General features: G+C 55.3%; 2 protein-coding genes across 4 annotated transcripts in view; one reads left to right on the top strand and one right to left on the bottom strand.

Moving 5' to 3' along the window:
* Positions 1 to 27,888, top strand: part of SGCD (sarcoglycan delta) — a 223,031-nt gene that overhangs the window by 14,037 nt on the left and 181,106 nt on the right. The gene's annotated exons all lie outside the window — the stretch shown is intronic.
* On the bottom strand, positions 24,501 to 27,068 carry LOC129401848 (uncharacterized protein DDB_G0271670-like). Its single transcript, XM_055124751.1, has 3 exons — positions 26,978 to 27,068; positions 25,603 to 25,699; positions 24,501 to 25,374 (listed from the first exon to the last, which is right to left on the bottom strand). Exons 1-3 carry the CDS (start codon positions 27,066 to 27,068, stop codon positions 24,501 to 24,503), a joined length of 1,062 nt encoding a protein of 353 aa, XP_054980726.1.

Genomic DNA, 27,888 nt, shown 5'->3' on the forward strand with positions numbered 1-27,888 from the left:
TAAACAAATGCTGAGAGGATAAGATCAGGAAGATTAGGAGTGGCAACCTTTGCTAGGTGTGGCACGGGGTTAGCTAGTGATAAACAAATAGTGACAGGATAAGATCAGTAAGGTAAAATGCCTCCCTACATTTCACTGTGGTCAGTTTCCATGACCGTTCACGGTGTCTGGTTTCCGTGGCCATTCACCATGGTCTGTTTCCGTGGCCGTTCACTGTGATTGGTTTCTATAGTCATTCACCGTGGTTGGTTTCCGTGGTTGTTCACCGTGATTGGTTTCCGTGGCCGTTCACCGTGGTCTGTTTCCGTGGCCGTTCACGGTGTCTGGTTTCCATGGCCATTCACTGTGATCAGTTTCTGTGACTGCTCACTGTGGTCTGTTTCCGTGGCCGCTCACCGTGGTCGGTTCCTGTGGCCTTTCACGGCATCTGGTTTCCGTGGCCGTTTCCGTGGCTCTCCTCCCTGGCTGGTTTCTGCCACGGTCGCTGTGTCTCTGCAGGCATGTGTGCAGGGAGGCGGAGGGAGAAGGGCCCGCGGCCTGGTCAGCTTCATGACAGACCAGACTCCCAGGTCATTGGCTCCGCCTCCGTCCGTCCCCTGCCTTGGGTGTCTTGTCCACGCTGGGTATTTTGTCAGACAAAGTTGATCTCCAGTAAGAGTCGCACACAGGTCTTTAAATTTTTTTTTTTCATTTGGGTCTTGGGCCAGCCCTGGTGGTGCTCAGTGTCCGACCCTCCCTCCCCCCCCTGCCGACTCTGAGCTCAGGGGTCCCTCCTGGCAGTACTTGGGGGACCCTCTGCAGGTACCAGGAGAAAGCGCTGGTGGGCCACATGCCCGGCAAGTGTCCTTCCCCTGCTGTGCTGTCTCTCGGGCCCCTTTTTAATTTTCTTGTCTTTTTCCACTCCTTTTTTTTGGGGGGGGGGCAAGGGGCTGGGGGGCAGGGCACATCCGGTGCTCAGGAATAACTCCAGCTCTGTGTCTTGGGGGGTTATTCCCAGTCGTGTTCCGGGAACCCTGCCTATGTCCCGCCAGTCGAGCTGCTTCTCCAACCTAGATTCTTTTTTTTTTTTTTTTGCTTTTTTTTGGGGGTCACACCCGGCGATGCACAGGGGTCACTCCTGGCTCATGCACTCAGGAATTACTCCTGGTGGTGCTCAGGGGACCCTATGGGATGCTGGGAATCGAACCCGGATCAGCCACGTGCAAGGCAAATGCCCTACCCGCTGTGCTATTGCTCCAGCCCCTCCAACCTAGATTCTTTTTTAGATTCTTTTTTTTTTGGGGGGGGGTCACACCCGGCGATGCACAGGGGTTACTCCTGGCTCTGCACTCAGGAATGACTCCTGGTGGTGCTCAGGGGACCCTATGGGATGCTGAGGATTGAACCCGGGTCGGCCGCATGCAAGGCAAACGCCCTACCCGCTGTGCTATCACTCTGGCCCCTCTCCAACCTAGATTCTTTTTTTTTTTTTAAATTTTTAAAATTTATTTATTTTATTTTTTTTTTAATTAATTAATTTATTTTTAATTTGTGAATCACCATGAGGGCACATTTACAGATTTATACACTTTTGTGCTTATGCTTCCCTCATACAAAGTTCGGGAACCCATCTCTTCACCAGTGCCCATTCTCTACCACCAGTAAACCCAGCATCCCTCCCACCCTCCCCGATCCCATCTCCCCCCACCCCACCCTGCCACTGTGGCAGGGCATTCCCTTCTGTTCTCTCTCTCTAATTAGCTGTTGTGGTTTGCAATAAAGGTGTTGAGTGGCCACTGTGCTCAGTCTCTAGCCCTCATTCAGCCCGCAACTCCCTTCCCCCATATGGCCTTCGACTACATTATAGTTGGTGATCCCTTCTCTGAGTTGCCCTTTCCCCAGAATGTGAGGCCAGCCTCCAAGCCATGGAGTCAACCTCCTAGTACTTATTTCTACAATTCTTGGGTGTTAGTCTCCCACTCTGTTATTCTATATACCCTAGATGAGTGCAATCTTTCTATGTCTGTCTCTCTCTTTCTGACTCATTTCACTCAGCATGAAACTTTTCATGCCCATCCACTTAAATACAAAATTCGTGACCTCCTTTTTTCTGACAGCTGCATAGTATTCCATTGTATAGATGTACCAAAGTTTCCTCAACCAGTCATCTGTTCTAGGGCATTCGGGTTTTTTCCAGATTCTGGCTATTGTAAATAGTGCTGCGATGAACATACATGTGCAGATGTTGTTTCGATTATACTTTTTTGCCTCTCTGGGATATATTCCCAGCAGTGGTATTGCTGGGTCAAATGGGAGATCAACCTCTAATTTTTTGAGAGTCGTCCATATTGTTTTCCAGAAGGGCTGAACCAGTCGGCATTCCCACCAGCAGTGTAGAAGGGTCCCTTTCTCGCCACATCCTCTCCAACAGCGGTTGCTTTTGTTCTTTTGGATGTGTGCTAGTCTCTGTGGTGTGAGGTGGTATCTCGTGGTTGTTTTGATCTGCATCTCTCTGATGATTAGTGATGTAGAGCACTTTTTCATGTGCCTTTTGGCCATTCGTATTTCTTCCTTGTCCAACCTAGATTCTTAATTTAACATTTCATACTAGTTTCGATCCCTTCTTCTTTTTAACTTTCATTATCTTTATAATTAACATAAAGCTTTGTTAATTAAAAAAAAATGCTAAGGGCAGGCCGGGGCGCTCCTGCAGCAGGTAGACCACTTGCCTTGCCAGGTTTCGATCCTGGGCGCCCCACAGGGTCCCCCCCACCAGCCCCGTGAGCACAGAACCAGGCATGACCCCTGAGCACCACCGGCTGTGGGCCTTCAAAAACCAAAGTAACCAAAAGAATGAAAATAAAGAGCACGAAGGGGCTTGGGAGAGAGAGAGCCTCAACCCTTGAGGCCCTGAGTTTGACACCCCCCCCCCCCATCTCTGCATGGTTCTCGGTTTTTTTTTTCTTTTTTGTGTTACACCCGGCGATGTACAGGGGTTACTCCTGGCTCTGCACTCAGGAATTACTCCTAGCGGTGCTCAGGGGACCATATGGAATGCTGGGAATCGAACCCGGGTCAGCCGCATGCAAGGCAAACGCCCTACTCGCTGTGCTATTATTCCAGCCCCGGTTCTGGGGGTTTCCCCCGGGGAGGGGGGAGCCCTGAGTGCCTCTGGGAACAGCCCAGAGTTCTGCTGGCCCTGGACAAAAGGGTCAAATGCATGGTGGAGGGGACACAGTCTAGTGCGCGAGCTCGGAGAAGAATCACTCCTGTCTGCGAGCGGGGCTCAGGGAAGAAGTGACTAATCCGCAATGTCGCCAGCCTGTGTAGAGAAAAAAAATGAGCCATGTGGAGCCCCCCGCCCCCCCCCAGCCTCAGGCAACTTCATATTTAATACAGATGCTGCTGGGTCGTCCACCGCATTTTTAAATGAATGGCACATCCGGAAATCAAGTCGCTTCTTCCAAGGAAGCTATCAAGCTTCCATGGCATTTGGCATCCGTCAGTCGCATCTTGATTTGTCGAACACCAAATGCGGGTTTGGTTCTTTATTCTTTTCAAGAAAAGAAGAAGGGGCGGCGGGGGTGGGGGGATCCCGCCAGGGGAATCTCAGCTCGAGCGAGCCAAGATACGGCCGTATCTTCAGGGGCCCCCGCGTTCAATCAGCGGCAAAGAAAACACTGAAAAATTGGATTTTCTCTTCTCTCCAATGTTCCGGTGACATCGGGGATAAAGAAATTAAATCCACAGCATATTTTATGCTCTAACCCGAAGCGAGCCGCGGCTTCAAGGGCATCTTAAAATATGCATGAGCTCCCCTTTCTGCGCCCGGCTTTCCTTCTGGGGCTGGCTCGGTCCGGGTGGGCGGAGGGCGCGCCTGCGAACTTCAGATGTATTTTTAGCCCCTTTTGCAACATTGTTGACCCTCTCCCCGGCCTCCGGTGTTAAACATCTCCCCACGCTGTAATCATTGCATAGCGTGGAGGGCAGGGTGGGATCAACGATGGGATGTGGGGACCCCTTGGGATCTGGGGACCCCTTCCCACCCACCCCCACTCGGTGGGGGGATGCCTTCAGCTATAATCCGAGTCTGCTCTTGTTCTAGATGTTTCTTTACAGCTTTGGACAGGCCTGAGGGTCCTTCCTTGGTGCTTTGGGGAGTTGAGTCTTGGCATCACCCACCAGGGCGTGCCAGATTCTTGCCACCACCGCCCCACCACCCCTGCACCCACTCTCTCTGGGACAAGAAGGCCCCCGTCACTGCCCGCCCCCTGCCAACCTGAGGGCTCCGAGTGCCCTGGCTGGAAAGGCAAGAAGCGTTTTCCTGTGCCCCTCCCCACTCCCCGAGTCAGTTTCTTGCTCCCCTCCCAGCTGCCCCTGCCTGTTTGCTTCTGTCCCTGTGTCCTGCTCTCCCTTTGAGCCCCTCACCTTGATTCCCTTGGGTGGGGGGGGGGACCCTCGGGGAGGCCCTGTGGTGCTGGGGGCTCCGACCTGGGCCTCCTGCCTACAGAGCCAGAATCAGCCCGAGATCCGCCGAGCGTGTGGGAGACTGTGAAATGGTCCCTGGCCCCTCCCCCGCCATCCCCCCTCCCCCCTTCCATGCCTGCACCCCATTTTAATTTTCTTTGGGGGCCCACACCCGGTGATGCTCAGGGCTGACTCCTGGCTCTGCGCCCAGGAATGACTCTGGGCCGGGCTTTGGAACCCTCAGGCGTGTCGGGGTTCGAACTTGGGCTGACCACGTGCAAGACCAACGTCCTCCCTGATGTCATGGCACTCGGGCCCTCGCATCACACCCGCCCCCTCAACACGCGCATGCGCACGCACGCACACACACGTGCGTGCGCAGACACACATACAGACATACAGACATACAGACACACACACAGAAACACACACACACAGACACACACACACACACACACTCTGCTCTTTCTCAAGCTGAGAGCTCCCACTTTGCGTCTTCCTTCCCGCGTGTTGTGGCTCTTGCCTCAGTGGGGACCAGCCCAGCATTTTTATTAGCAGCGACCCCCACCCCCCCACCCGGGCTCAGACATCGAGGCGCCATCCCCCGACACCCAGGTGTCTAATCACATTGGAAACAAGGGCACAGCGGGGCCAGAGCGATAGATAGTCCAGCGGGGAGGGTGTTTGCCTTGCACGTGGCTGACCCGGGTTCGATCCCTGGTCCCATTGGGTCCCCCGAGCACCACCGGGTGTGATCTGTAAGCATGGAGCCTGGTGTAACCCCTGAGCATCGCCGAGTATGATCCAAAAAGCCAAAAAAAAAAGAGAGAGAGAGGTGGACAGTGACCTTTATAGTGTGACCGCAGGAAAGCTATTTGCATTTTTTTTTCTCTTTTTGCTATTTGCATTTTTTTTCCAGCTTTCTCCTTGCAGGATACAGGCCCTTCTGAGCAGTGCTCGGGAGACTAGGGGGTTGGTGGGGCAGCTCATTGCTGGGCCCTGTGGTGCCAAGGATCCCCGGTCTGACCTACCAACACTGGGGACCTACAGAGGCCCACCCAGTGATGCGCAGGGGATCAGCTGACACCCAGGGTTTGACTGAATGTTGGGTGCAGACCACACACACACACACACACACACCCTCCCTAACCACTGCACCACCTCTGAGCCACTATCTGTAGTTTTGTTGTTTTTTTTTCTCTTTGGGTCTTACCCAGCGATGCTCAGGGCTGACTCCTGGCTCTGCACTCAGGAATTACTCCTGGTGGTGCTTGGGGGACCCTATGGGATGCCCAGGATTGAACCCAGGTTGGCTGCGTGCAAGGCAAATGCCCTCCCCACTATACTATCGCTCCGGCCCCTATCTGTAGTATTTTGGAAAGTTTTTAGTTCTTGTTTTGTTTTTTTGGGGGGGTCACACCTGGTGGTGCTTGGGGCAGTCTCCTGGCTCTGTGCTCAGGACTCACTCCTGGAATGAGCACCCAGGAGATGGCGGGGGCGGGGGGAGATTGAGCCTGGGTCGGATGCACGCAAGGCTAACACCTTCCCTGGTGGCCTGTCGCTTTCGCCCAAAGTTTGTTGCTGTTCTTAATTTAAAAAAAAAAATGGGAGTTTCTCGAAGGGAGTTTCATTATTTTGGCGGGAGGAACTTAAAATGCTCTTTACATCCTGCATTTTCACAGAGGAGATATTTTTGGAAAAAGAAGAGGCAGAAGATATTCAAATGAGCCGTGAAGCCTTTGCGGATTACGGTTTCTAATTTTATTGTCTTATCACAAACCCTCCGCAGGGAACGCGATTTCCGCCTAAGTAGACTCAGTCACACAAGTACCAGAAAAGGTCCGGGCTGGCGCTTTGCGATACTGTCCTCACTACCTCGTGCTCAGGTGCAGGGCGGGTTTCTTTTCTTGCCGTGGATTTGGGGGGTTTGCTTTGGTTCGGTCTTGCTTGCCAGCTCCTGGAGAAATTAGCGAGCAAGCCAAACTCTTGGTGAGAGGCAGGCGGTCCCCTAATCTCCCCCTCCATAATGCATTTTCTTCATTAACATAAGCAAGCATTGTTAGCATCTTGGCAGCGGAGAAACGCCTGGTTAATCTTGCAGTCTGGAAATAGGGTTTGCTCTCTCCCGAGTCCGCGCTAAAGCAAGGCAGCCCTACCGAACGGGAAGAACCAGGGTTCTGCTTGGGGTGGGGGTGGGGGTGGGGGGCGGGGGCTGGGGGTGGGGCAGGCATCCTCATGCACTTGACTTCCTGTCCGGTAAGACTCCAAGGTGAAACGGTTTCACGAGTGTCTCCCGTTATTCCTGCGGCCCCTTGGCTGTTCACCTTTGCAATTTGCCCGCTTTGATTTGGGCATGAGTCGAGTCATTATATCCCTGCTGGAGGTTTGTTCTGCAGTAAAAGGTTCTTTTTTTTTTTTTTTTCTGTTGTTGAAGGGAATGAATCGATTTCTTTTCACCAGCTCAGGCACCCCCGGGTCCCAGGTCGACCTGGACATTATCAGCTCAGCCCTCAGTGCTGTGTGAAGGCTTTCTCCTGGGCAGCCCGGGGAAGTGTTCTGTGACGGGGACGGAGAGTGGCTTTCTGTTCTGCACTGCCCAGGCGTTCACGGACGGACCACTTAGTTCCAGTCAAAGATTATCGGACCTGCTCAGCCCCTGAGGAGCCAGTTCTTGCTCTCTCTCTCTCTCTCTCTCTCTCTCTCTCTCTCTCTCTCTCTCTCTCTCTCTCTTGCTTTTTGGGTCACACCCGGCAATGCACAGGGCTTCCTCCCGGCTCTGCACTCAGGAATCACCCCTGGTGGTGCTCAGGGGACCCTATGGGATGCTGGGAATTGAACCTGGGTCGGTGGCATGCAAGGCAAGTGCCCTCCCCGATGTGCTATTGCTCCAGCCCCACTTGCTCTCTCTTTTAGTTGAAGTTTGAATTCAAATGTCCAAGGGATAACCTCACCCACGGCTTCCTTGTCGTCCCACTGCCCTGCGCTGTTTGGGAAACAGCCGTTACACAGCACCCCTCCGGTGGGGTGGTCCCTCCCTTCTGTAGGGAGCAAGCAGGAGTCTCTCCGCAGCGGCACCCAACGCCTCCCCGCTCTCCCTGCTCCTAGCACCCCCACCCCCACCCCTGGGGCCCCATTTTTTGGGGAAAACTCTGCCCAAGAGCTTTGTCAGAATATTTCAGTCGAGCAGAGAGCGCGTGTACTGGTTTCACGTCGTCTTCATTTTTTTTCTGTGCCCGGGGCGGGGCGGTGGCTCAGCCACCTGCTTGCAGTGGATCTTGAGGTCACCCTGGGTCGTGGGGAGGGTCCTGTGGGGATGGGGGCTCCGGGGGGGGGCTGGCTCGAGCCGGCTTTTCTCCCTTCCCCTTTGTCGCCTTCACGTCTGCGGGGGTCTCCCTGCGGGATGCTGGGACCTTTCAGCTCTGCGCCTCCTCTCACCCTCGGGACAGCTGGGAACCTTGCTTCCGGTCACTCCTGTGCATCCCATGGAGCCACCAGGGCTCCTGCAGACACACGGCCCTCTGCTCCGGCAGACACTCCCAGGCCACGCTCCCCGCAGACCCCCAAGCTGCGCCTGCCCGCCACGGGGACGTCCTTCACGCCCTGGTGCTTAGAGTCCGTGACCCAGCACCGGTGGCACCAGGGGGCTTCCCTGCTGCCCGCGCCAGTGTCCGTCGCCACGGGCCATGGGTGCCACCTGTCAGCCTGCAGTGAGCTAGGGTCGGCACCAGCACACGCGGCGGCAGCGGCACGGGGGTGGGGCTTAGGCGGCACGGGGGTGGGGCTTAGGCGGCACGGGGGTGGGGCTTAGGCGGCATGGGGGTGGGGCTTAGGCGGCACGGGGGTGGGGCTTAGGCGGCACGGGGGTGGGGCTTAGCCGCCGCCTCCCGTGGAATCTCGGCTTTTGGCAGCCCCTTCTGAGCGTGGGCCGGAGGAAGGGAAAACAAACGGATCACAGAGGAGCCGACGAGCGTGGCTGTGCGGAGGAGCTGGCAGCGTGGCGGGGACCCCATTAATCACTGTTTCTGATGGGAGGGTTAGATTTGGGCTGCTTTATTTATTTATTTATTTATTCTTTTGGGGTCACACCCAGCGATGCACAGGGGTTACTTCTGGCTCATGCACTCAGGAATGACTCCTGGCGGTGCTTGGGGGAACATACAGGATGCCGGGATCGAACCCGGGTCGGCTGCATGCAAGGTAAATGCCCTACCCGTTGTGCTATCGCTCCAGCCCCTAATGTTTGTGGGGTATTTTTTGGGGGGGAGGGGCCACACCCGGTGGTGCTCAGAGCTTACTCTTGGCTCTGTGCTCAGGAATTATTTCTGGTGGGCTGGGGAAGTGGGACCCTAGGGAGTGCCAGGGATTGAACCCGGGTTGGCTGTGAGCAGGGCAAGTGCCTTTGCCCTCTGTACTATTGCTCCAGCTCTGTGTGAAAGAGCGAGAGAGGAAGGAGGTAGAAGGTGCTAGTGTGGAACCACCCCCGCCTCCCCCGGGCTGGATGATAAAGGCTTTGCATAGCTGGGTGCAGTGTCCTGGATATTTTTTATTCCCATTTCTCAGATGAGCCAACTGTCACATGGGGGCTTACTCCTAGATGTCCGTCCAGGAAGAACTTTATTTATTTATTTTGCTTTTTGGGTCACACCCGGCGATGCACAGGAGTTACTCCTGGCTCTGCACGCAGGAATTACTCCTGGTGGTACTCAGGGGATCCTATGGGATGCTGGGAATCGAAACCCGGGTCGGCTGCGTGCGAGGCAAACGCCCTCCCCGCTGTGCTATCGCTCCAGCCCCACGGGGGGGTGGGTACTTTAACCAGAGCAACTCAGGGTTCTTCCCTTTTCACCCCTGCACAACCCTCATTATCAGGCTTAGGTTCACTCCAGCCACCGTCACCCAGCCAAAGTGGAATGTCCAGAGGCCAAACCATGTCCAGGCCTAACTAGACGCACACAGAGCTGGCCCCTGGTCTCTGGAGTACAAAGGATTTGAGACCAATTTAAATCTCCACCAAGCCCTCAAACCGTGCGTGAGGAGGGAGAAAATGCACAATATGTCCAAAAGGAGGTGCTCTTTATTCATCCATCTACCATCTATCTATCCATGCACCATCCTGAATGCATCATTCATTCATCTGTCCGGCTACCCATCATGCAACCATCATCTCTCCATCTATTCAGCCATCAGCCCACCCATCTACCCATCTACCCATCTGTTCATTCATCCATCCATTCAACCATCCATCTGCCCACCATTTACCCACCCACCACCATCTATGCATGTATCAGTTCATCTCTTCACCCATCCACCTATATATCCATCTGCCTACCCATCCATCCATCTACTTACCCATCCATCCACCTACCCATCTGTCCAGCTATCATGTATCAATTCATCTGTTCATCCACCCACCCATATATCAGTTCATCTGTATATTCAACTATCCACCCATATATCCATTCATCCATCACCCACCCACACATCCACCCACTCATCCACCCATCCACCCATCCATCCATTCACTCATCATCTATCCATCCACCCACCTACCCACCCATCCATCTATCTGCTCATTCACCCTTATATACATCCATCTATCCATCTACCCACCCATCCATCCACCTACCCACCCATCCATCCACCTACCCACCCATCCATCTATCTGCTCATTCACCTTTATATCCATCCATCCATCCATCCATCCATCCATCCATCCATCCATCCATCCATCCAACCACCCACCCATCCATCCATACCATCCCTAGACATTCGTGCATTCATCTATAATCCACCCATTCATCTTTATATCCATCCATTCATCTAAATATGCATCCATATATCCATCCATCATCCATCCATCCATCCATCCATTCATCCCCAGGATGCACTTCCACCTATCTGCCACGTCTAGAGCGGATGACTCCACAGAGGTGGGAAGTTGAGTAGCAGGCTCCTCAGATCAAGGGAACGGTGGGCAGGGGGCGAGTTTCTGCTCATGGACAGGTGCCGAGACCCCGGGAGGAGAGCAGGGCTTCAGCAGGATTCTCCCGGCCCCGATCTCTCTCCACGCCGAGAGCTGGAGAGACAGGTGTGCGGGCAGGTGGCCAGCACGGGTGGACAGCGGCCTCCCGGGTCTTCCCGTCCTTCACACCTGGAGGGTCGGACTCTAGTCGTACCGTCCAGTTCTTGCCAGAGTGGGGCGAGGTTGGTGATCCTGAGCAGACGATGACGCGTCCCGGGCTCTCGCTGTTGGTTCTGTCTTTGCTGTCACGCCAGCTTTGCAGATGGACGTTTTTTGTTTTCTGTTTTTTGGTTTTTTTTTGTTTTTTGCTTTTTGGGTCACACCCAGCGATGCTCAGGGGTTACTCCTGGCTTTGCACTCAGGAATTACTCCTGGCGGTGCTTGGAGGACCATATGGGATGCCGGGGATCGAACCTGGGTCGGCCGAGTGCAAGGCGAACGCCCTCCCCGCTGTGCTATCGCTCCGGCCCCTGGACGTTTTCCTTAAGACCCTTGGGCTTCGCTCATCATTTGTGGAATTTTCTCCGTGAACGGGGTGGGAGGGGGGGCTGCAGGGAGAGCTGGAATGATCGTTCTCTTCAGACCTTGCCGACTTGCGGGCCCAGAGACCATGCGGCCACCAACCTGGGGCCCTCGAGCTTTTGGCTTCCCTCCTCCCGGGCCCTTTCTGGGCCTGAAACACGCGTAAACAAGCACTCTCCTCCCAGAGGGAGAGAAACACCATCAAGTGGCTGGGTTTGCAATGAATTATTTTTTTTTAATTGAATCACCATGAGATAGACCATTACGAAGCTGTTCCTGATTGGGTTTCAGTCAAACGATGTTCCCACACCCGTCCCTACACCAGTGTAATCTTCCAGCACCAGTGTCCCCAATTTCCCTCCCACCCCTCCAAGCCACCTCCACCTTCCCCTACCTCGATGGCAGGCACCTCTCTTTCCTGTCTGTCTGTCTCTCTCACTTGAGGCATTACGGTTTGCAGGACAGGTGCTGAAAGGTGATGATATCTATCCCTTTGCCTACTTTCAACACTCAGCTCTTGTCCAGAGTGATGGTTTCCAACTAGTGTCATAATGAACGTTCCTCTGTCTTCACTACCCTCCACCCCCACGCCCTGGTGGTAATTTCCCACCATTGACCCATATTCCTGGCCCATTTTTCCTTCTCTCCCCCAACCTGGTACTGCCTCAAGTGGGTGGTTTTGAGCGCTGGCCTGGCAGAGAGGGAGGGAGAGAACCAGCAGGGCCCAGAGGGCAGCCCAGGTTGGGGGGCCCACATGGCCTTGGCCCTCTAGAGCTGGTCTGAGCCAGATTTCCCTGGATCCTCACAGATCCTCAGGCATCCTGCGGGGATGAGACTAGAGCGAATCAGAGCTGAGTGCTCAGTGCCAGTGTGTGGGGGGGGTCCAATGTCTCCCCCAGCCTCGTTCTTCTCTCTGGTGCCACTGGGCACGGGGCTGCGCCTCGCCAGGAGACGGTTCCCATTTTCAAAAGCAGAGACATTGGGGGGCTTCCTCGGTGTCCCACCAGGACGGTTGCTGTTCGCCACAAACGGCTTGCTTGTTGGGTAACCGGCCGACTCAGGAGTTCCGGAGAGATCCACATGCCAGGTCCCCCCCACTGAACGACCCATCTCTTACCACGGCAGGTGGCTCAGAAGCCACCCACAGCTCGGTTCAGAAAGGAATTCTTTTTTTTTTATTTAAATTTTTTATTAGAGAATCACTGTGATGTACAGTTACAAACTTACAAACTTTTGTGTTTGCATTTCACTCATACAGTGATCATTTACCCATCCCTCCACCAGTGCCCATTCTCCTCCACCAATGATCCCAGTATCCCTCTCACCACCCCACCCCATCCCCCGCCACCCCACCCCTGCCTCTGCGGCAGGGCATTCCCTTCTGTTCTCTCTCCTTTTGGGTGTTGTAGTTTGCAATAGAGGCATTGAGTGGCCTTCATGTTTGGTCTATAGTCTACTTTTAGTTCGCAGCTTCCAACCTGAATGGGTCCTCCCAACCTCCTCTACTTGGTGTTCCCTTCTCTATCTCAGCTGCCTTTTCCCCCAGCATGTGAGGCCAGTTTCCAAGTCGTGGAGCAGACCTCCTGGTCAGAAAGGAATTCTTCCGCCGAGCTCCCCAAAACATCACAACTCACAGCGGCTGCTGGTTGGGGCAAGCACGGGATGGTTTTGATCATTTATTCCTTGGCTAGTGGAACCGACTCTGTGCACACCTGAGCTGTGAGGCCTCTTTCTCTGCACCCGGATGATCAGGTTGCTTTTGCTCTTCGAGCCGAAGCAAGGCCGGCTAGGTTTGTTCCCTGCAGTGCAGCCAGGCCTGTGGCCGGCTGGGGTCTCGAAGGCAGCAAGTCACAAGACTTTCCTCGGTCAGCCCTGCAGAGCCTGAGGTTTGTGAAATCCCCCTCAGTGGGGTCCGGGCCCTTCGTAGTGGGAGAGGGCAGTGGGGCCCAGAGGCAGAGGGTTTTATGAGACCATCCATGCAAATCTTTTTTGTTTTGTTTTGATCTGGAGCCATCCCCCGGCTGTGCTCGGGGATCACTCCCGGTGGATTGATCCCGGGTCGGGTGCGTCCAAGGCAAACATCTTTCTCGCTGGACAATTGCTCCAACCCATCATCAGTGCAAATCTGGCGTGAACTGGGTCCGGAGTGTGGCCATCTGGGGTCTTTTTTTTTTTTTTTTTTGGCTTTTTGGGTCACACCTGGTGATGCTCAGGGGTTATTCCTGGCTCTGCACTCAGGAATTACTCCTGGCGGTACTAAGGGGACCATATGGGATGCTGGGATTTGAACCCAGGTTGGCCGCGTGCAAGGCAAATGCCCTACCCGCTGTGCTATCGCTCCAGCCCCGCCATCTGGGGTCTTACGCCCCCTTCATCTGCGGGATGGGGTGTCCCTCACCCAGGTGAAGAGAAAGCAACATATTCAGTAAGATTTGGCTGAACTAATTAGTCAATGAATAAATCATCAAAGCCGACCAATGCAGCCCAAACCAGCGGCCGCTGTGGATTTTGATGTTTTCAGCAACCCAGCTCAGCCGCGGCGAAAGAATTCGTTTCTGAACTAAGATGGGAGGAGGCCGGGGCCAGTTCCCCATTCCAACCCTTCCTTCCTGTACAGAAACTTTGGGGTGGGGTGGGGTAGTCCTGACTTTGACCCTGACCCAGAGGAAAAAGTGCCCTGAGGCACGGGTGCCCCACAGTTAACTGGGGGTGTCTTGGGTTTTGCAGTGGTCCTTCCGGTGGGTGTCTCAGACAAGTATCTCAGGCAAGTTCTTTTTTGTTCTTGTTTTCTGGCCATACCCGGCGATGCTTGGAGCTTCCTTCTGGCTCTGTGTCCAGGGATCACTCCTGGTGGGGCTTGGGGGATCCTCTAGGGTGATGAGAACTGAACCCGGGCCAGCCTCATGTGAAGCAAGCGCCCTCCCTGCTGTACTTATAAAAAACTAAGGCACGCCGAATGGGCATGAGTACTCGGGGGCTCTCCGGGTGGCTGTCTCACGGCCCGCGTTCGGTGCCTTGGAACCGCTGTTGGTGCTGTTGGTCAAGGGCAGGCGACGGAAGAAAGAAGGCCAAACTGGTTGCTCGATCAGTTTATTTCATTTTCTCTCTCTGCTTCTCTCCCGGTTCTGGATCTCTCTCTGGATCTCTGGATCTGGCCCCCCAACCCACTCTTACAGCCTAGTTAAATCCCCCCAACATGAGGGGTTTGGGGCGTACACATAGGTGTGGTCACAATCAATAGGGTAAGGTTCCTTTCCCTCAGGGCATGCTTCTCCTAGGACTGACTCCCTTTCAGCAGGAGGATCTACCCAAGGGTGGAGTCCCATGAGTGTGTTTCTCCTCTCCTCAGCCAGCAAACATATAAGAATTCATAATATTAATCATTTTGTATGGACACAATAAAAAATGCATTAAAGCTTATAGAATTGCTCTCCAGGGGCCATCTTGATCTCAGACTACAGTGCTCAGGCCAGATCAGTCTTTCCTATCCCTATCAGGGTCCTAGTCTCGTCATTACTTTTGGATCATGACAGCGTTTGTCTATGATCAAGCTTTTAACTTATAGTTAAGAATTAGGCACTTTGGCCAGGCCCATCTCAATGCCAGGGTAGCACATAACTCACCACTTGCCCTGGATCCATCCTGTCCCTCGTTGGGACCCTGATTTTGGGGTGCTAGGAACTGAGGGCAACTGAGGCTTGAGTGGAGAAAGCAGATGCCCGGGAGGGAATAATATTCAAAGCCAATTAAGTCCCAAGTTACAAAAACATAATATTGTCTTCTTGTGTCTATACAAAAAAAGACATAGCTTTAAAGTAAATTATTCAAAAGGCATAAAGAGGGGAGAAAGGCAATGTTATAATATTCAGTGTCCTAGGAACGTCTGACTTTACAAATTAGCAGAGTCAGATGAAGGGAAAGTAGATTAACTGTTTTTGGGGAAGAGAGCATAGAGAAGTGATTACAGCTAAACAAAGGGATGGGAGAGATTCGGGAACACCTTGATGGGTGACACTGGGGTAAGCCTAAACTCTGGGGAAAAACCAGGACAAGCTACTCGTGGCAAGGGGGGAGAGGACAAAGTAATGTCATCCTACAGTACTATTGCTCCAGCCTCTCCCAAATCATATTTTATCTAGTTAAAGAAAGGTAGCACTATACTGTAGCACTGTCGTCCCGTTCGTTGTTCATTGATTTACTCGAGCGGGCACCAGTAAAGTCTCCACTGTGAGACTTGTTGTGACTGTTTTTGGCATATTGAATGCGCCACGGGGAGCTTGCCAGGCTCTGCCGTGCGGGCGGGATACTCTCGGTAGCTTGCTGGGTTCTCCGAGAGGGATGGAGGAATCAAATCCAGGTTGGCTGTGTGCAAAGCAAACGCCCTACCCTGCTGTGCTATTGCTCCAGTCCTATCACACTAAGAAAGGTGTTTGTTTTTTTTTTAATTTTGTTTTGCTTTGAGTTTGGAGGCCACACCCGGTGGTGCTCAGGGCTGACTCCTGGCTCTTTACTCAGGGATCACTCCTGATGGTGCTCAGAGGTCCCTATTATAGGGTGCTAGGGATTGAATCCAGGTCGGTTGCATGCAAGGGATGGGCCCTCCCTGCTGTCCAATGGCTCTGGCCCCTTTTCTGCTCTTTGGCCTGCCAATGGTGCTGGAGGGAATTCCCGGGGCCCCTTCCCGCTGAATCCGTCACTCCCCCCCTGGTCTCCCGCTGCTCCTGAGCCCCTAAATAGAGCTTTGCTGCTTTCCAAGAAAATCCCCATCATCCTGCAGAAATTTCCTTTCAAAACCCAGTCATTTGCATTTCTCACCTCTGAAAAGAAGAGCAAATTTGGGGGCTGGAGTGATAGCACAGCGGGTAGGGCGTTTGCCTTGCACGCGGCCGACCCGGGTTCGAATCCCAGCATCCCATATGGTCCCCCGAGCACCGCCAGGAGTAATTCCTGAGTGCATGAGCCAGGAGTGACCCCTGTGCATCGCTGGGTGTGACCCCAAAAAAGCAAAAAAAAAAAAAAAAAAAAAAAAAAAAAGAAGAGCAAATTTGCTTTGAAAAGTGGAATGAAATCTGCCCAGATGAAAAATGGGGCCCGGGTGGCTGGGCTGCCTGGTGCCAGCACGGGCTGAACGGAACCGATCTGATGCCAATTGGAATTGGACCGGGGCGCTTGAACCACGGCGGGCCAGCACTTAGCTTGGGGACGGGTGGCCCGGCCCACCCTTGAGAAGTCCCAGAACTCCACTTCCCGGCGCACAGGGTCCCGGGAATGGCAGGGGATGCTGTTTTGGGGAGTGTCTCTTTGTTTCTCTCCCACCCTGACCTCTCAGCATCTCCCAGTGCCTTTTTTTTTTTTTGGCTTTTTGGGTCACACCTGGCGGTGCTCAGGGGTTACTCCTGGCTCTGCACTCAGGAATTACTCCTGGCGGTGCTTGGGGGACCGTATGGGATGCTGGGAATTGAACCCGGGTTGGCTGCGTGCAAGGCAAATGCCCTACCCGCTGTGCTATTGCTCCAGCTCCTTCCAGTGCCTCCTCGGAAGCTCCTGGCACTTGGCCCGCTTGCTGCTCTGCTGGCCCGGGTCCCCGAGACCCACAGGACACGGTAGCCTCCACTCTCCAACTCTCCGAGGCCGGCCTCCCTGCCTCCCGCCTGCTCAGTCCACTTGTCCCAGCTGGAGACTCGCATCGGGGACTGTGCCTGCCGGGCCCAGATGGCCAGCGACAGGGGTGTCAGAGCACTTTACTGAAGAGCCCACGGCCAGCGGCCAGCCAGGGATTCCCTGCGCTGGGGGGGGCTGTCTCCTCTCCAGCCTCTGCTCAGGGTCCTCTGTGGAGGGAGACTGGCAGGACAAGAGCAGCACTGGGTCGTCCCTGGCAGACTGTCCTTGGGGACTGCGCCCCCCCCACCCCCACCCGTGGCCTCTCCACCCCTGGGCAGCCAGGCTGGCCTGGAGTCCATCTGCACACCTGCCTTTTTTTTTCTTTTTGGGTCACACCCATCTGTGGTCAGGGCTGACTCCTGGCTCTGCACTCAGGAATCACTCCTGGCGCTGCTCAAGGGACCCTATGGGATGCCGGGGATCGAACCCGGGTCGACCACGTGCAATTCCAGTACCCTATCTGTTGTATTATCTCTCCAGCCCCACTGGCATTTGTGTGTGTGAGTGTGAGAGTGTGTGAGTGTAAGTGAGTGTGTGTGTGTGTGTGTGTGTGTTGGGGGTGGCCTGGTGAGGGTCACATCCAACTGGGCTCAGGACTAAACTCCTGGCCCCGTGCTCAGGGTCACTCCGGGTGCTGCTCAAGGGACCCTATGGGATGCCGGGGATCGAACCCGGGTCGGCCACGTGCAAGGCCAGTGCCCTGTCTGTTGTATTCTCTCTTGAGCCACACTGGCATTTGTGTGTGTGTGTGTGTGTGAGTGTGTGTGTGTGTGTGTGAGTGTGAGAGTGTGTGAGTGTGTGTGTGTGTGTGTGTGTGTGTGTGTTGGAGGTGGCCTGGTGAGGGTCACATCCAACTGGGCTCAGGACTAAACTCCTGGCCCTGTGCTCAGGGTCACTCCTGGCGGTGCCGGGGACCAGGCCTGGCTCCTGTGCATCCCCAGCAGGTGCCTCCCCCGCTGTCCTGCTACCGTCGCCTTCCTGTCAGGTACCTAAGTGGCCTGACTTCCGTGCCGACGCTCAGAAGCTGCCTTTCAGCCTACCTTTATTTATTTATTTATTTATTTATTTATTTTTTTGCTTTTTGGGTCACACCCAGCAATGCACAGGGGTCACTCCTGGCTCATGCACTCAGGAATCACCCCTGGCGGTGCTCAGGGGACCATATGGGATGCTGGGGATCAAACCTGGGTCGGCCGCATGCAAGGCAAACGCCCTCCCCGCTGTGCAATCGCTCCAGCCCTCAGCCTACCTTTAGATGGCCCGTGTCCTTACCTTTCCCAGCCTTCCTCCCGACACCCCCGCCTCCGTCTGTGGCCCCAGGAGGCGTGGGCACACCCAGCTGAGAGGCACACCCGGGCCTGTGGTTGGGAATCCCCTTGCCTTGCCTTGTAAATCCTTCACGGATACAACCCGCTTGCAAGGGGATGCGATTTTATTGACACAGCAGCTGGCTGGTGGAAAGCCGAACTGTTTTTTGAAGAGACGAGTGTCTGTGACCAGCAGAACAAGGTTGGAAGGGAGGGGAGGGGAGGGGGGAAAAAGAAAAGTCAAACTTGATGGAATCCACTCGGAGGAGAGGAAATCAGGGCCTAGGGGCAGCCGGCATGAGGGCGCTGACCTGGCACGTGGCCGACCCAGGTTCGATCCCCGGCACCCCATATGAGTCCCCGAGCCCTGCTAGAAGTCAGGAGCCAGGCGGAAGCCTGAGCCACAGCCGGGTATGGCCCCAAAACCAGAAAAAGGGAAAAAAAAGGCAAAGAAAATTCCAGGTGGCAAATGCGTGCCTGTCCCGTGGCCCTGGAGGTCAGCTTAGACCTCTGTAGTTGGCACTGCTGTCACCCGTCTGTCCGCACCCCTCTTGGCCTGCATGTGGAGGCTTTTTTTTTTTTTGCTTTTTGGGTCACACCTAGCGATGCACAGGGGTTCCTCCTGGCTCTGCACTCAGGAATTACCCCTGGCGGTGCTCAGGGGACCATATGGGATGCTGGGATTTGAACCCGGGTCGGCCACGTCAAGGCAAACGCCCTCCCCGCTGTGCTATCACTCCAGCCCCCATGTGGAGGCTTTGTTTGGCTTTTTGGGTCACACCCAGCGATGCTCAGGGGTGACTCCTGGCTCTGCACTCAGGAATCACTCCTGGTGCTGCTTGGAGGATGCTATGGGCTGCTGGGCATCAAACCCGGGTCGGCCGAGTGCAAGGCAAAGACTCTACCCACTGGACTGTCACTCTGGCCCCTGCACCCTGAGGCTTCCAGGATGCTTTTCCGCACAGCTGTGGGGATCAGAAGCCCTCAGCCCCCTTGTCTGTGGAGCCCCGCACCCTCCCACCCCCCGAAGACTCTAGACTTCTCTGAGTTGTCCAGCGTTCTGTGGCCACGGGCACTGAAGGGACTGGAGCACGCGGTAGCTCCTTCAGGATGGACTCTGGGGTCCTCTCTTGCTCCCCACCATGCACCAGGCAGGGGGTAGGGCAGGGAGGAGGAGGGGCGGGAAAGGGTGACCAAGGCTTCCCCAGCATTCCTGAGCCACTCGCAGACCCTTTCAGCTTGTGTCCCCGGGTGTTTATTCAGCCGTTCAGAGGAAGCACCTTCTGGGCCGGAGTGATAGCACAGCGGGTAGGGCATTTGCCTTGCATGAGGCCAACCCGGCTTCAATCCCCAGCATCCCATATAGTCCCCCAAGCACCAGCAGGAGTCATTCCTGAGTGCAGAGCCAGGAGGAACCCCTGAGCATCGCTGGGTGTGACCCAAAAAGAAAAAAAAATCCTGTACAAACCGAGGAAGCACCTTCTGGCTTCTCAGGGCCGTGCGGATCTCAGCGCCTCCAGATGTCCACTCTAGCTGCACGGGCCAGCGCCGTGGCACCCGCCCAGCAGCGAAGGGGCGTCGCTGAGTGAGTCACACTCCACAGCACCCGGTGGGGGGGCGCACAGACCAACCCAGAGAAGGGGGAATCTCCGGGCAACAGGCCAGGCGCATTAGGGCATTAGGGCAGGTACTTCCGGGACCCCAAGGGCTGTGCGGGGTAATAGAAGGTTCTGGTTTGCAGGTGGACTCAGATGGGTCTGGGGGAGGGGAGGAGGGAGGGGTGAGGGAGGGCTCAGCGGGGAGCCTGGGAAGCAGGGGGAGCTCGCAGACAGCGAAGTGCCCTGCCCATGGCCACGGGGAACCTGACAAGGCGCGTTTGATAGCACAGTGGGGAGGGCAGTTGCCTCACATGCAGCAGACCCGGGTTCGACCCTGAGCACCGCCCAGAGTGACTCCTGAGTGCAGAGCCAGGAGTCAGCCCTGAGCATCACTCCAAGACAAATACATATTCCCCCCCACCCCCACCAAATGATAACGTGCATCTGTTGGATACCCGCGCCCCGTGCTTTTGAGGCGCTGGCTCCACCATCCGTCAGCCTCTTGCTCTCTGCATCGTTTCTCTCTCCCTGGCCCTTTCTCTGCCCTTCCCCGCCCTCATGCCAGCCAGCCTGACCACCAGGAACGGCTGCGTTGAGTCCAGGGGACTGTTTCTGAGACATGGGCTGGAAACCTGGTGACTGGTGCCGATTACAGCCTGGAGTTGGGGGGGGCGGTCCCCCCCCCACCTGTACTGCCCCTTGCAGCCTCAGGGAAGGTCTGGGATGGAGTGTTTGGCTAAGTCCCTCAGCCCCCCCAAGGCTGCTGCAGGAGGAACAGTTTTTTTTTTGGGGGGGGGACCCTCACCTCAGTGGGACCCAAGAAGCTCCCGTTTCCACACAGACTTGAGAAGCTTCTCTTCCTCTGGAACAGAAATTCCTGAGTTTATCTGTCCCAGCACCCCCCCTTTATTGGGGAACAAAACGTCACCCGGTGGCCTCCTAGTGGTAGGTACCTTCTTTCAAGGAATATGGCAAAAGCGTGCCCCTCCCCCAACACACACTGCAATTAGGCAGATGCCAACCCCTGGATTGGTCTAGTGCCCCCAGGGGTGGAGTCGCACACTTTGGGAGATGGGGGGGCACCAGAGCCAGCCGTGGGGGGGGGGCGGGGGACGCTGGCCCCGCCGGAGGGGGCGCCTTGCAGCATTGGCGCACGCTGCGTGTTTGATAGCATTTCTTTCTCCCTCGCCGTCCTGTTGGTGGGAGCCGGGGTGGGCTGGGGGGTGAGGTCGCGTGGCCACGGGGACGGGCGGCCTCGGCCTCCCCAGGTCCTGCATTTAGATGTGGAACAGCTGTTTGAAGAAATTATTTTAAGCTTTTTTTTTTTTTTTAAAAAAAGTCATCCCAACAGAATGTGATCCGACGTGAGCGTGGCAAGGATTTGTATTTTCTTTTCAAGTCCAAAAATAAACAAAAACTAGAGGGTGCTTCGATTTGTCGGGAGCTTGGCTGAGATTCAGAAGCTTGTCGATGGCTCATTAAACTTTTATTTTTGGTTCGCAAAGGAGTGTTTTCTATTCAGGTGCTTCCCGGAATGGGGAGGGCGTCTAAGTAGACGGCCCGGGAGTGGAGGCAGGGACTGGGGGGTGGGGGGGAGGCTGTGGCTTCCCTTCAGTGGCTCAGTGACCTGTGACCTGTCCCTTCCATGGCTCAGTGGATCTGCAGCGTGTCCCTCCCCTCTGTGGCCCGGTAGATCTGCACATCCCTTTTATGACTCAGTGATCTGTGGCATGGCCCTTCCTTCTGTGGCCTAGTGAATCTGTCGGGGGTGGGGGGACGCGGCATCTCTTCAGTGGTTCAGTGATCTGTGGCCTGTCTCTCTTGTGGCTCAGTGATCTATGGCATATCCTTCCTTCTGTGGCCCAGTGGATCTGCAGTGTGTCCCTTCTGTGGCTGAGTGGATTTGCGGCGTGTCCCTTCCATGGCTGAGTGGATCTGTGGTGTGTCCCTTCTGTGTCTCAGTGGATCTGCGGCGTGTCCCTTCTGTGTCTCAGTGGATCTGTGGCGTGTCCCTTCCGTGGCTTGGTGGATCTGCGGCATGTCCCTTCCGTGGCTCGGTGGATCTGCGGCGTGTCCCTTCTGTGTCTCAGTGGATCTGTGGCGTGTCCCTTCCGTGTCTCAGTGGATCTGTGGCATGTCCGTGGCTCAGTGGATCTGCGGCGTGTCCCTTCCGTGGCTCGGTGGATCTGCGGCATGTCCCTTCTGTGTCTCAGTGGATCTGTGGCATGTCCGTGGCTCAGTGGATCTGCGGCGTGTCCCTTCCGTGGCTCAGGTGGATCTGCGGCGTGTCCCTTCCGTGGCTCAGGTGGATCTGTGGCGTGTCCCTTCCGTGTCTCAGTGGATCTGTGGCATGTCCGTGGCTCATTGGATCTGCGGCGTGTCCCTTCCGTGGCTCGGTGGATCTGCGGCATGTCCCTTCTGTGTCTCAGTGGATCTGTGGCATGTCCGTGGCTCAGTGGATCTGCGGCGTGTCCCTTCCGTGGCTCAGTGGATCTGCGGCGTGTCCCTTCCGTGGCTCAGGTGGATCTGTGGCGTGTCCCTTCCATGGCCCAGTATTAGAGCAAGTGCTTGAACATGTTCTGGCGTGGGTACAGATGGGTGCCCTGGGTGTGGAATTTGCAGAAGAAGCATTTTTGGGGGACATGAAGCCTGGCACCATCCTGTTTCTTGGTCCGAGGTCTTGGGGTCACGCCGGGCCCCCACCTCATGGTGGAGTCTTAGGAAAGAGGGGGCCATGTACTGAACTCAGAGTGGCTGATTTGGCCTCTCTGAAGGGGGTCTTGGGGCGCTCTTCCTCCTACACCTGGGCTGACCCTTCACAAGACACAGAGGAGACCCTCAGTCTCATGGTTTTGGAGCATCCCGCCCAAGGAGAGCGACCACGTTCTAGAGGCTCCAGGGAGCAGCGGAAAGGCGCCCCCTGCTGGATGGGGATCCACACAGGCGTTGCCTTTGTGGTGCGCCTCCCCTCCCCCACGCTCCCCCATGTTGAGGTGCACCCTGGGATGAGTCATCCCTTGGGGGTGCCATTGGGGATGCGGCCTTCCTGCCAGCTCCCTGGGCGGGAATGTCCCCCCTCTGTTGTCACCCCACAGGCCTGGCTTCCGCGGAGCCCGGCCCTGATACCCGGTACCCCCTCCCCTCCCCCGCTCCATCCCAGCCCCTCACTCCCGAAGGTGCAGGCTTCACACAGGGGTCTCTGGCTTCCACTGCGGTGTCCCCCAGGACTCCCCACACCCCCTCACCCCCAGCCCGGTCATGTGTCATTGCCATGGCTTGTCGCTGAGCCCAGCGCCTGCCCGTGTGCCCGGGGGCAGGATCAATGCCCAATGGGGTCTGTTGGAGGAGAGTTGAAGGGGGTGCTGTGCTGGGTGCATTGTCGTGGGGGAGGGTCACAAGACCCCCCCCAGCTTCTCATCCATGTGTGTGTGAGGTCACGTTCAGTCCTTTGGTCCTTCCTGCTCTTCCTCCTCTTCCTCCTCCCCCTCTTTGTCCTCCACCTCATTTTCCTTCTCTTCCTCCTCCTCCCCATTCTCTTATTCCTCCTCCTCTGCCTTATCTTCTTCCTTCTTTCCTTCTCCCTTCTCCTCCCTCCCCATCCTCTTTTTCCTCCTCCCCATCCTCCCCTTCTTCCTCCTCTTCCTTCACTGCTTTCTTCCCCTCTCCTCCTCCCTTCCCCCCTCTTCTCCCTCCTCTCCTCCCCCTTCTCTCCCTCCTTCCCCTCCTCCTGTCCCCACTGCTGGCTGTGGGGCTGAGAGCTGGACGATTTGGTCACCCTGACCGAGATGAATCTAAATGGAGCCTCACTCCCCTTTCGCCAAGTCTGGGCTCAGCTCCGAGACTTCTGTTTTCTTGGGTTTTTAAATTTTTGGCCTTTTTGGTCTCATCCAGCAATGTTCAGGGCTGCCTCCTGGCTCTGCACTCAGGAGTCACTCCTGGTGGTGCTCAGGCGGCCCAATGGGATGCTGGGGATCGAACCCGGGTTGGCGCATGCAAGGCAAGTGCTCTACTCGCTGAACTATCGCTCCAGTCCCATCAGCTCTGAGACCTTTGATGAAACAAATGACTCAGTGATCTCCCCGGCTGTTCCTCTCTGCTCCAACGCCGGATCCAGGGCCGGCCCAGGCGGCTTTAGAGCTGCAATCGACGACGCTGTTTCAGATCTAGGTTTTGTTTCAAAATGTGAGTCAGGGTAAGCTAGTGGGATCTCCTTTAGTGGTGGAATTCATTTCAAAGGAATGATTCTGGGCCCCCCATAGATTTTTCCCAATTACTTTTTGAAGGGGACAGGGGGGCTCTTGGGCTGACCCCACCAGCTCTTGGCTCCAATTTGCATATTAAAGATGCTTTGCTCGGGTTCAGCTCCGCTCCAAATCAAAGCGCGGAGGCTTCATCCGTCCCTATATTCAGAACAAAGAGAGAAACATAGATTTTTGTTTTAATTTGCAAGCGCGTGGTCTTATCTGAGTTTCGCGGTCTGCAAGTCTCCAGGAAGCCCATTTACGGTGTGCATGCTTAAAGAGATTAAGGAGGGAGAAGATTAAGCAATTCTCTGGAATTAGTATCTTCAAAGACTGCATAAATGAAAAGCGTCTTAATTAGTTATGCCAGGCCCGACTTCAGGCTCGGGTGCTATTTGAAATTCATAGCTCGCGGCAAAGCCTATTTTAAAAAATATACAAATATGTCTCGTTCTTAAACATAATATTTGTATCCGGCACAGAGCTGTTACTCAGAGTGCCTGCGCATTAGCCCGCTCCTTCCGACGGCCGGCCGCGCAGGGCTGCTGAGGGGGTCGCTGCCAGGGCTGGGGACCACCTGCTGCCCTTGCTTCCCCGGCCACTGTGGCACGGGCTGTGAGGCTGGTGATGCTGCTGGTAGCAATGCTGATGCTGCTAGCAACAATGCTGCCTCTAGTAATGCTGCTGGTAATAATGCTGCTGCTTAGTAATAATGCTGCTGCTTGGTAATAATGCTCCTGGTAATAATGCTGCTGCTCTGCGTTATAATGCTGCTGCTAGCAATGCTGCTGCTAGTAATAATGCTGCTGCTAGCAATGCTGATGCTGCTAGTAATAGTGCTGCCACTAACAACAATGCTGCTAGTAATAGTGCTGCTACTAACAACAATGCTGCTAGTAACAATGCTGCTGCTTGTAATGCTGCTGTTAGCAATAATGCTGCTGCTAGCAATGCTGCTGCTAGTCATGATGCTGCTGTGAGTTATAATGCTGCTGTTGCTAGCAATGCTGCTGCTAGTAATAATGCTGCTGCTAGCAATGCTGATGCTGTTAGTAATAGTGCTGCCACTAACAACAATGCTGCTAGTAATAATGCTTCTAGTAATAATGCTGCCACTAGCAACAATGCTGCTAGTAACAATGCTGCTGCTTGTTATGTTGCTGCTAGCAATAATGCTGCTGCTAGCAATGCTGCTGCTAGTCATGATGCTGCTGTGAGTTATAATGCTGCTGTTGCTAGCAATGCTGCTGCTAGTAATAATGCTGCTGCTAGCAATGCTGATGCTGCTAGTAATAGTGCTGCCACTAACAACAATGCTGCTAGTAATAATGCTTCTAGTAATAATGCTGCTAGTAATAATGCTGCTAGCAAAAATGCTGCTGCTAGTAGTGCTGCTAGTAATAATGCTGCCACTAGTAACAATGCTGCTAGTAACAATGCTGCTGCTAGTATTAATGCTGCTGCTAGTGCTGCTAGTAATGCTGCTGCCGCCACCAGTAGTGTTGCTGTTGCTAGTAATGCTGGTGCTACTAGAGCTACTGGGAAGGCTGCTGCTGCTGCTGCTAGTATTGCTATTTCTACTAGTAAGATTGTTGCTGCCGTAATGCTGCCTCTGCTACTAACGATGCCGCTGATGCTACAGTACTGCACAGCTACTACTGGCGCTGGTAATACTGCAGTGACTAGTGATGTTATTGCCACGTTAGTACTACTGGTTCTCCCGGTCATGCTGCTGCTGGGGCTGCTCCTGGTAATGCCAGTGCTGCTGCTGGCGCCACACACGATGCCACAGCCATCACGTGCACCGCTGGCCACGCTGCTGCTTCCCCGACCAGGGCTGGGTAACGATGTCCTCCCGCTCGCCTACGGCTTCACTGTTCCCCGTGCTGCCATGACGCTTCCCTGCGGAAGACAGCTGCTGTCACGGTCGACACCCGGGTGCTCCTGGCGTCACCCGAGGTGCTTGTCACGGAGCCGCTCAGGGGCTCGTCCTGCACGCCGGAGCCCCACGTGCCTGTCCTGTCCCGGGCAAGGGGGTGGTGGCCAGACCCACCCCCGGGTGACTCCCGCTGGTGCGGCAGGTCAGGGCCTGGGATAGCTGAGGGGTCTGCTCTGCTCACGCCTGCTGCTTCCCTGCCCCACTCCCCCCTTCCCAAAGACTTGGCACTCTTGTCTGTTTTGGGGCCTCACCCGGTGATTCTCCTGGGGGTGCGTGGCCAGCGCCCTCCCTGCTGTGCTGTTGCTCCCACCCAGGCTTTGCACTCTTTTTTTTTTTTTGCTTTTTGGGTCACATGCAGCAACGCTCAAGGCTGACTCCTGGCTCTGCACTCAGGAATTATCCCTGGCGGTGCTCAGGGGACCATATGGGATGCCGGGAATTGAACCCAGGTCAGCTGTGTGCAAGGCAAATGCCCTATCTGCTGTGCTATCACTCCAGGCCCCCCCCCCGTATCTATTATTTTTAAATTTTTATTTTATTTTTTCCGTATCTATTTTTTAAAATTTAATTTTATTTTTATAAAGCCCTGTGGGATGCCGGGGATTGAACCCAGGCCAACTGCATTCAAGGCAAACGCCCTCCCCGCTGTGCTCTCACTCCGGCCCCCTTTGCCGTCCCTCCTAGTGCGAGTGCCCTGTGAGTCTGTGAAACCAAGCGCCTCCGTCTCTCTCTGGGGCGCGGGTGTGAGGAGGGGCTGTCCCCACACTGGAGAGGCCAGGCGGGGGTGCAGCCCTCACCCTGTGCGTGCCTGGCGCCTGGGCTCTGGCCCTAGAGCCACTGCTGCTGGCATGGTGGGTCCCAGACACTGTTGTCCGCGATCCCGCCTCCCCAAGTGGACCCTTGGCGGCCTCTGGTTCTGCGCCCCTTGGCACACTGGGGGCCGCTGGCCACGATGAGGCCGGTGAGAGTTGACTCATGGGCGGGGTGGGAGGCGCCCAGGAATGGGGGCTTGAGCTCAAGCTTCAAATGCCTCAGAGGAGAATCTAGCGCCAAGGGTGGGGTGGGGTGGGGGGAGCGCGCGCGAAGGTGGGTGGTGGGACACTGATGAGGTGGGAGGGGGGCGGGAGTGCAGCATCTCAGGAGGCCACGCCCCCAACCCTCCCGCCCCCTCCCGCCCCCTTCCCTAATGGCCTCTGATTGATCTGGCCCTTCCGGTCTGCGTTAGGGCGGCGTCCACCCACTCAGGGCCCCTGACGGGCTCCGGATCCGCTGCACGAAGAGCAATGAGGTCGCACTGCAGGGGGCACCCCGGGCACCGTTCGCGGTGGTCATCTGGGTGCACGTCTTCACGTGTGTGTCCGTGTGTGCACATGTACTTGCGCACAGGTGCAGTGTGCCGCCATGCGTGTGTTTTCATAGGTGTGCACAGTGAGCGCACATGCCTCTGCGTGTGTGTGCGCGCGTGTGTTTAGTGCAGAGGGAGGACCCCCCATTTCCGCCGGTCCGTGGACTCACAGTGCAGCATTTATCATTAGTTGAGAGTTCCCCGCCCCCCACCCCACCTCCCCACACACCCCTTAGTTCTTTTCTGGAGTATTGAAAATGGTCCCACCCTGGATGGGTGAGATCCTGGGTTTGAATTATGACCTCTTTTTCTTTCTTTCTTTCTTTCTTTCTTTCTTTCTTTCTTTCTTTCTTTCTTTCTTTCTTTCTTTCTTTCTTTCTTTCTTTCTTTCTTTCTTTCTTTCTTTCTTTCTTTCTTTCTTTCTTTCTTTGCTTTTTGGGTCACACCCATTGATGCTGAGGGGTTACTCCTGGCTCTGCACTCAGGAATTACTCCTGGTGGTGCGCGGGGGACCCTATGGGATGCCAGAGATCAAACCCGGGTTGGCTGCGTGCAAGGTAAACAGTCTCCGCACTGCACTATCACTCCAACCCCGAATTGTAACCTCTCATGGCAGGTGGTGATCTGTCCGTCTGTCTGTCTCCCCTACCCTCCCCCCCAGACAAGGAGAAACCCTGCTTCTGAGCCGTTACAACAGGCAGAGGCACAAATGCCGGGTCCACCCTCAGCACAGCGACTCACATGTCCCACCCACCCGCACCACCGGGGCTGGTGGGGGTCCGAGTGTTGCCATAGATCCCCCTCCCT

This window comes from Sorex araneus, chromosome 2, assembly GCF_027595985.1.
Source record: "Sorex araneus isolate mSorAra2 chromosome 2, mSorAra2.pri, whole genome shotgun sequence".
Classification (NCBI taxonomy): domain Eukaryota; kingdom Metazoa; phylum Chordata; class Mammalia; order Eulipotyphla; family Soricidae; genus Sorex; species Sorex araneus.